The 9,548-nt window shown below is 38.5% G+C and overlaps 1 protein-coding gene across 1 annotated transcript in view; it reads left to right on the top strand.

Moving 5' to 3' along the window:
• Window positions 1-205: 205 nt before the first annotated feature.
• Window positions 206-9,548, top strand: part of LOC104278281 (RUN domain-containing protein 3B) — a gene marked incomplete at both ends in the record, with an annotated part of 12,207 nt that continues 2,864 nt past the window's right edge. Inside the window, 3 exons of the mRNA XM_009875203.1 lie at window positions 206-339; window positions 3,138-3,223; window positions 9,153-9,242. Of these exons, the coding sequence (XP_009873505.1) occupies window positions 206-339; window positions 3,138-3,223; window positions 9,153-9,242 (310 nt within the window). The remainder of the gene's footprint in view (window positions 340-3,137; window positions 3,224-9,152; window positions 9,243-9,548) is intronic.

Below are 9,548 nucleotides of genomic sequence, written 5' to 3'. Positions count from 1 at the left end.
GCATGTACGCAAAACCCCCAAACTTTGTCCATCAATTTCAAACTAGGGCAATTTTATTTTTTTTCTTTTACAACTGTGAACAATTTTTCAGTATAAAATTCTGTCAGCGCAGGCAGCCTTTAGGGAAGTGTTTTAATTATGTTTATCTCAACTAAGCAGAGAGGGAGGTTCATAAATCTTTACATATCTTGTATTTTGATTTAAGGTCAGATCACCTGGTTCGGCTATGAAAGTCCTCGTAGTTTCTGGGACTACATTCGAGTAGCTTGCCGAAAAGTCTCTCACAATTGCATCTGCAGTATTGAGAACATGGAGAATGTCGGTTCTTCTAGAGCCAAGGTAGGGAAGAAAAAGGTCAAATTGACTCTTTTATTACATTGTTTCTTCTGTGTAATCTATAGCTGACATTTTTGTACTCAGAAGAAAAACATGTTACTAAGCTTGTCCCATGAAATTTTTAATTGTTTTAAATAATTATTTTTCATAATGTACCTAGTAAATATTTATTTTTGAAAAAGCCACTTTTAAATCTGAATATGGTTCCTTTTAAATTTATTCAGTTGAATAAATCTCAAATTCTCTATTCAGTGAGTGTGTTGTATTACAAAATGATTGCATTCACATTTTCAAACTTAGATTTTGAAAGTGTAATATCTGAGGGAAGTTAAGTTCATGCAGGCATGCCTAACAAATATTATTTTAAAGTTGTGTAAATGTGATAAATTTTTCCCCTAACCTAAGTATCATTTTATTTTGTATGTAATTTATGCATTAATATAAAAGATGTGATTGTGCAGGAAGCCTTTAATAGATTTATTTGTTAATAAGAATCCTTTGTTTTAAGGGATCTCTATAAAAATATCCACGATTTCTGATTGTAGGTAAAATGGAAACATAAAGGAAATAATTTAAGGTGTTTATATGCCTATGATCTGAATAAGAATAAGCTTTCAACTGATCTATCATTAAATATTAACAGTGTGAGACAGTATAGACCAGCAACTTAAAAAAAATAAAAATAAAATACTATTGCACAAATATTTCAAGCTCTTTTTACTAGATTGGAGTATGTTTCAATAGCTTATATTTCTGTGTAAAGCAACCTTGGTTGATCATGGAGAACCTTCTGGCTTAGAATCATAAAGGTTGGAAAGGACCTTAAGATCAAGTCCAACCTACAGCCCTACACCCTAACTCTAAACCATCTCCTGAAGTGCCACATCCAGCTGTTTCTTAAACACGTCCAGGGATGGTGACTCCACCACCTCCCTCAGGAACCCATTCCAGTGCTTCACCACCCTTTCTGTGAAGAAGTTTTTCCTAATATCCAATCTAAACTTCCCCTGGTGCAACTTGAACCCCTTCCCTCTTGTCCTGTCACTGTTCACTAGGGAGGAGAGGCCAACACCCGTCTCACTGCAGCTGCCTTTCAGAGAGTTGTAGAGAGAAATAAGGTCTCTCCTCAGCCTCCTCTTCTCCAGCTGAACAGCCCCAGCTCCTTCAGCCTCTCAATCATTCTGGTTGCCCTTCTCTGTACCTTCTCCAGCAATACTTTCCCGATACTTCTCCAAATACTTTCCAGAAGACGACTCATGTTCTAGAATCTGATGATTGTATTGCTTATATTCAAGATTTATTTTACAAGTATTTCTAAATTCCAAGTTTTTAACAGATATGAATGTTTAATTTCAGGAGATAGTAAGATGCAAAGCTATTTTCTGAAACACTCTTATAAATAAATTAAAATTTTCTTTTCCTCTGCGGAGAACTCCACGCCAAATAGTAAGTGAAGAAGCTAATTTGTGCAGTGAGTGTGGAGAGAGGTGTTGAATTTTTAAAGGTGCATATGGGAGTACTTTGGATGCTCGTATCTGAAAAGGTTGGAGGCGTGTTGATGCAAATACCAGTGGTAAGCATCAGTTTTACTGGTGGTCCAAACGGGTGTCTGCTGTTAGTAAGGGTTTGCCAGTGCTAGTTGGCCCTTCTTTCCCTGGAGCTGCACAGGGTTCAGTTGTTACCTAAGCAGCAGCATCAGGCTTTGAGTTTCACTCGTGTTCTAAATGACAGCGGTGTAAAGGCAGCTATCCCTATAACTATCCTTCTAATTTTAGTGCACTCTGTGTTAAAGCTTTTGCTGTGTTGCCGGTATCTATAAAAGCTGGGGCACTTTTTTATTTGGCATCTGCCTACCTTTTTATAAATTTGGTTTCATTTAGGTCTATATAAATTAAAATTAGGATTATAATCTACTACAGGTGGTTTTGGGAGAATGTCTGCAGTGATATTCATACAATAAACACTAAATATATTAAGCAGAAAGATGCTACTTATGTAACTATTTGTAAGTTTATATGGGTTACAAGAAATGTTCCTGGTGCTCTCAAACTGGCAGTCATAGCTGTGGTAGCCATTTGAAATGTCTCTTTCTTCTAAACTACAGTCTTGTGCACTAGACCTGCAACATACATTCTGAAAGTTTTTGGATTTTGAAGCTATTGCTGTTATTTATACAACTGTTTGAATGAAGTTTTGCTTTTGGACTACAAATTTTTAGATTTGATTTCATTTTTAGATTTGATTTCATTCCTGTGTATTATGTGCACCTTCTGTAATGACATCTTTACTGAAGGGAAAATAAAAACAAATTACATAATAAAAATACATCACTGAGTTATGATTTCTTTTTAATTAATCCCACAAATATTTGAATTAACATAGTGAGTTAGTTCTTATTTAAATCACCTTGAGGGTAGGTTACTGTTGCTCTACTGTGGAACCAATTGACTGCTTCCAATACCATTGTCTTTAAAATTAAAATCTTTCTGCCCTGATATGCTACCACTTATGCACGTGAGCTTTTCAAAAGGTTGGTGTATATAATTAAAGCAAAATATTTTCCTTTTTTTTTTCCCCCCAAGCTTTGGAGAACTTTATTTCACAACAAAGTTTATTTGTAAGAATACATTTTCTATTTTCATTATTGCTGTAATGAAGTACATCTTAGCAACAGTTTCTGCTTAGTGGTAACTTTGTTAATCAGTTCATTTCTCCCAAATAAATCAATTCTATTCATTTTCAGATGTAAAATTGTTTTATTCAGTAAGATTTAAATATTCAATATCTGTTTGTTCTTGCAGGGTCGAGCCTGGATCAGAGTAGCACTTATGGAAAAGCATTTGTCTGAATACATTTCCACAGCTCTGAGAGACTTCAAAACAACCAGGTCTCTAAGACTTTTATTTTTACAATATTGGGCAAATGTTGCTTAAGTGAGGAATTAAGGTGGAACATTCACTTCCCACCCTGATTTGTATAGGAGAGAGTGTCACTAGTAAAAGCTGTAACCTAGTAAAAGATATCTAGAGTGGGTATCAACTGATTGGATTAAAATCCATGGATAAAACTGCAAAACTGAAACTCCCTTTGTGGGAATAAGTCTGGAATTCTTGGAAGGTCAGAAGAGAATAGCTCTCTGAAGAAGGAAGTAATTCTCAAATTGTAGTGTGATAAGGATAGAAGAAGTAATGTTCCTTCCAAAATTAGGAATTGTTGACAAACCCTAGAGACTCAGTAAAAAATATTTTTTATAGGAACTTTTCTTGAAGAAAGGAAGATAATTCCAGGAACCTTTAGAGAAACAGAGCAGAGCAGAATTAGTGATCAGGTGTGTCTAGAATGTACGAAAAATATGTAACAGATTTTTGTTATAACTTTTGATGGTAAAGGCTGTTATCAACCAGAATATGCTTTGTGATAGAAAATACTCTGGCAGTTTTGGAGTGGTTCCAGATAATGTGATAATTATATGATGCTTTATTGTGTAACAAATGTGTCTTGTAGATTTGTGAAAAAGTAAGCTAAACATGAACAAGTTGATAACATGTTGTGGTACCTTATGTTGAACTCTAAAAGTTTTAAACATACCAAATGGACTATTTAAACAATAAGAATTCCTCTGTAAGGACTTCTGTTCATTTAGAATATTATTTCTGTTTGTAATACTATTTGTCAACAGATCTTTATATACTTTGCAAATATTAAGGTGAGTTTGAGACACAGCTAGGTAAACATCCCATTTTATTGATGTTTCCGGACCTTTCATCTTCATTTTATCCAGATTTACTTGCATTTACAGCAGACAAGAAGCTCTTAAAACAAAGATTTCTGGAAAAGGTTTAGTCATGTTGCCTGAAACTGAAAAGTCACTTGTTTTTTTGAGGGGAGGATAAGGAGGAAGGGGAGGGGGGTCACAAACTGTGTAGTTAAGTAATACATTCTTTGTCCCTGTTTGGTAGTGTCTTTTGTTTGCTAGTGGAAAACAGTGATGTTATTTTATTAGCAATTGCAAATTTGTTTAATTGAACATGTTAATTTTGAATGTACTTGAATGTCCTTTTCATGGTGTAGCTTTTGGGAATAACCTTACTTGCATTTCAAACATAGTAAGTGCAAATTTTATTTTAAAGTAACATTTTGAATACATCTAATGGAAAAAAGTTGCAGTTCCAGATCTTGTTAGCATAGATTTCAGATCCACTAGCAGTAATGGACACACTCTCTTTTCCCATTTAGGATTTCAGATGCTTTCATGCTTTGCACCACTTATTTAGCATTTAAAGTTATGTATTGTTCAATATATTTAATAATTTTTGATATAAACTATAAATATCATATGTTGCATGTGTATATGGAATACAAGACTCATCTATCATAATGCTAGCTCTTTTTAAACTTCACTGTTTTTTTAGGTTCCTGATCTTAGTGCTAGTGCTTTAATGAAGCAGCACATTATTAGTGAGGGATCTGCATATTACACCTGGAAAGGGGTTGGATAAAGCACAGGCACACAATTGTTTTTCTAACAAATTTCTCAGCAGGACTCTTAAGTAGACTCTTCTGTTGTGAGATGTCAGCTGCATAGCACTGAAAGAATCTGTGAGTTTTCCAAGCCGGCTATTGTTTTGGCTGGATTACTGTAGCAGATTTAAGAAAACATTACTGCTGTCATGCTAAAGTTTGAGTCTCACTGTTACATGTATTCCCTGTCTTTTGAGTGTGATTGTTTCCTAGACACCATTTTATCAGATAAACTGAACACAGTACAGATTGGTACCTGGCAGTGATTTTACAAATGCCAGTGAAATGGTTTGTCATCTGCTTGTACTGGAAGCATTGCTTTTAGTTCACAAGTAACTACTGAATCATATAATGTTAGGAGTTGGAAGGGACCTCTAGAGATTGTTTAGTCCAACCCCCCTGCCAGAGCAGATGCCCTGGGGCAGGCCACACAGGAACACGTCCAGGCAGGTTTTGAAAGCCTCCAGAGAAGGAGACTCCACAACCTCTCTGGGCAGCCTGTGCCAGTGCTCCGTCACCCTCACAGTGAAGAAGTTTCTCCTCATGTTGAGGTGGAATTTCCTATGTTCTAACTTAAACCCATTATTTCTTGTTCTATTGCTGGGCACCACTGAGAAGCGATTGTCTCCTTTCCCTTGACACCCACCCCTCAGATATTTATATACGTTAATAAGGTACCCTCTCAGCTGTCTCCTTTCAAGGCTAAACAGCCCCAATTCTCTCAGTCTCTCTTAATAGGAGAGACATTCAAGTACCTTAATTGTAGCTCTTTGTTGGACTCTTTCCTATAGGTCCCTGTCTCTCTTGAATTGGGGAGCCCAAAACTGGACACAATATTCCAGGTGTGGTCTCAGCAGGGCAGAGCAGAGGGGGAGGCGAACCTTCCTAGACCTGCTGGACACACTTTTCTTAATGCACCCCAGGATCCCATTGGCCCTCTTGGTCACAAGGGCACATTGCCGTCCCATGGAAAACTTACTGTCCGCTAGAACTCCGAGGTCTTTCTCCATGGGTTTGCTTTCCAGTAGACCGCAAAGTCCATCCATAAGACCATAAAGTCCATCTGGAATCAGGCCATAAACTCCATCCCACTCAGTATTCTGTCTCAACCAGTGACCAATTTAATCTCCTGGTGCCCTTCCTGAAGTCAGAGAGTAGAGACCAGGGTCTGGGCATAATAGCCTCAGTGTTGGGTCTATAATCTCTGTCTTTCCAGAGGAAGTCTTCCAGATTTCTTGCTTCTACTGAGAACATCCAAGGTCTTGGACAACTCATTTCCTTACAGCAAATGGACATCTGTTATAAAACTGCAAAAGTGGGACTTTTGACAGTGTGCATTATAACACAGTTGTACCTTTGGAGCTGTGCTCCAAAATGTGTCTTTTCTGGATGTTTGCATTGCAGCCAACTTGAGTTCTCACTGAGCCATCCCAATATTTTCATGTAGTTCTTAAAACGGATGGAGGTTTTGGTACAGAAGTGTTGCTGGTATTTGAAAAATAAGTTACATTCAGTAACCTGACACTTCCTTGCAATCGTACACTGCTAGAATGTATAGGTGGACTGTCATCTTGGTTTCTGGTAAGGAACCTTTCAACCTTGCTGTTGGTACTGAACAGCTCTTGATTTCCCTCTTTACACATGTAATTCTTCGCTGAATTCTCATGACCTTTCTGCCTCTGCTGCTGCCAAGGTTCCTTTAACACAGAAATTAAAGTTGCATGCTACTTTGCTAAGCAGACCAAATGCCTTCTTTAGAAGGCCATGCATGGCGATGGTGGGTTCTATTTGCCTGCCCTGTGTATGGGACTTTTCTTTCTGGAATTAGCTTCTCTGGTAGCTGGGAGAAGAAAAAATGGGAGAAAATGGGGAAGTGGTGAGGAAATACGGATTTAAAAGGTGTTGCTTTGTTGGTCACTATCCTCAAGCAGTCTTCACAAGTCTGCATGTACCAGGGTATGTGAAGTGTATTTTGACATCAAGGCATGGAGTTTTAAAATTTTGACCAATAGGTGTTTTACTGTAAAAAAATGGTGTTAAGAAAACACTCCTTCAAATAATGAATATTTTAAATCTCAGAATAACTGGATGATGTATTGCATCTTCCCAGGATGCAGTATTTTAAGAAAAGTATGCTACCTGGTGTCAAGTATTAGGGCTGGGCCAGCCACTAAACAAATGGCAGATGCTCCCTACTAACCCCTCTCCCTCCCCAAAGGGGAAAGGAAAAGGGAATAAGGCAGAGAAACTTAAGGATTGGAAAACTGAAACAACTTTAATGAAGCAATTATGCTAGTAATAAAGGAAATAATAAAATCTATACAAAACCAATATCAAACATGACATCCTCCCAACCTCTTACTCCCCCACCCCACTCTGTGGCAATCACCACTGATGCTGCAGAGCAAGCAAAGTACCAGGAAGGTCCTAGGCTGGATTCTGCAACAGATGGGAACAGGATTCAGGAACCAGACTCAATGACCTCATCAGGACTAAGGACATGTCATGGTTCAAGCTGACTGCCCGGGCAGACCACAGAGAACCATGAGATCACTCCTTCCCTCCTCCCCCCACCCCCATCTCCACAGGGATGTGGAGGAAGAAAACTCAACCAAAAGAAAGCCTCAAGGATTGAGGTCAAGGACAGAGAGGGTAATAATCTACCATTTAGAAATGATTGGTAGGATAGTAAGAGGAACACATAAATAAATACAACGCAGTTTTAAATACACTGCCCACCACTGCCCACCATCTTCCTGGCTACTTCCTCCCCCACCATTGGTACAAGGGACGGGAGCTCCTCCTTGAGAAAGAGAGCTCCTCTCAGTTTCTCCTTCATGCAATGTGGTGTCCAGCTCACTGGAGGCAGTCCTCTTCCTCCTTGTGAGTCCATCAGGGCCACGGTTTGCTTTAGGCATGTCCCCCGCTGATGCTTGGGCTCTGCATGTACTGCTGCATCCTAGACGTTCTTGCCGCCATCGATCCCCCTACCTGACAGGCAATCACCTTCCTGCCATCTCAACCACCATGGGGCTCCAGGGAATCTTTCTGCTCCGGCAGTGTTTTCCCTCTCTTTGTGCTCCAGGATCCTCCTCCTCATCTTTCTTCTCCTCTCGCCTCCTCCAGCAGGAAAAGCCCCCCAACAGAAAGATGGGAGAGATCAAGATAGAATGAAACCAAAAGAGACAGAGAATAGTGGACTCGCTTCTTAAATACCTTGATCACAAGAGGCGCTGACTGGCCTGGCCCTGGCCTCAGGCAGGTCCAAATCCTACCTGGGAGTGGAGGAGACTCTCAAAGTTTCACAAGAATCATCCCACACAGCTCCACTCCCTGCTTTCCAAAACCTTGCCGTACTAAAATCCAAACTTGCAGAAGAACACAGTCCTCCTTGGATGCTGGCCATTGAAGAAGAGGGCTTGACCCCTGTGATTTATACTAAACATGATGTATATGAAATGGAATACTGCTTTGGTCAATTTTGGGTCACCCGTCCTGTCTGCTTCTCCACAAAAGCGTGACTTTTTTACTTCCTCGCAATCCTTTTACTGGCAGAACTCCAGTGTGTTACACAAGATTTAGCAGTGACCTTGGTCACTATAGGACCAAGTATAAGCAAGAGCCTTTCTGCATCCCAATCCCTGATAGCAACTAGGAACACCAGGTGTTATCATTTATAGTAGCAGCCACTGTCTGCAAAACCACGCTGTTAACTTCAGAAAGTGCAGTCTCTTAGAAGAGACTAAGCTGAAGAATAACACCACTGAACAGAATTGGTTCTGGTTTAGCTCAGACCAGGATGCCTGGAAAATACCTGATTTGTGAAAATGTCTTTTAAACAAATAATCAACTACTAGCAGTGAAGAGTGAAAAGGGCCTGCAAGTACAATTGTGAGACAGAACCTTTTTTTATGTAACAGAATGGTTATTGGCTTTTTTATGTATGTGACACAAATTATGAGTATACAAAGTATAAGCTATCTTCATAATTATTTTGCATTTGTTTCCATCCTGTTCTACTACAGGATTCTTAGGGCTTATATTGTATATTGTATATTCTTTTTGCTTCTGTTTAAACTCTAAGATTGTGCTATTTTATGCTGTGCAGCCTGTTGATTTACTTTATTTCAAATGACATATGAATGCCCCTGGGGGTCACATAAGTTGTTTTTCTTTACCTGCATTTCTTCAGTTTTCTGTTAACTATAAAAAGCATTACTAATATTATTGTTATTACTATTATTATTATTATTGAAAAAACAGTATTAACTGAACTAATGTCTTCTTTATTGAAGGAGATTTTATGAGGATGGAGCAATTGTTCTTGGTGAAGAGGCCAATATGCTTGCTGGTATGCTGTTGGGACTGAATGCAATTGATTTCAGGTATTATATTTGCATTCTTCATAACAAAACACTCAGGGAAAGTATTTATAAAGCAGTGCATTATGGAAACCATTGTAGATGTTCTTGATAGTTTGAGAGACAAAACTTAGGCAGGCAAGAAGGAGGGGAGAGAGATTGAATGGCTCTTCTATATAAGAACAAAATTCTGGCATAGTTTATATAGCTGCTTGATTACACAGTCTTTCTTTCAAGTATCAAAATCCTAAAAGCAATCAGAAGTATAATTGCAGAAGATATATCAAGCCTATTAAGTGGTTTACAGGCAATTGAATCTTTTAAAGTTAT

Source organism: Apaloderma vittatum, unplaced genomic scaffold (assembly GCF_000703405.1).
Source record: "Apaloderma vittatum isolate BGI_N311 unplaced genomic scaffold, ASM70340v1 scaffold20328, whole genome shotgun sequence".
Classification (NCBI taxonomy): Eukaryota; Metazoa; Chordata; class Aves; order Trogoniformes; family Trogonidae; genus Apaloderma; species Apaloderma vittatum.
This window is presented reverse-complemented; position numbering and strand designations above follow the sequence as displayed.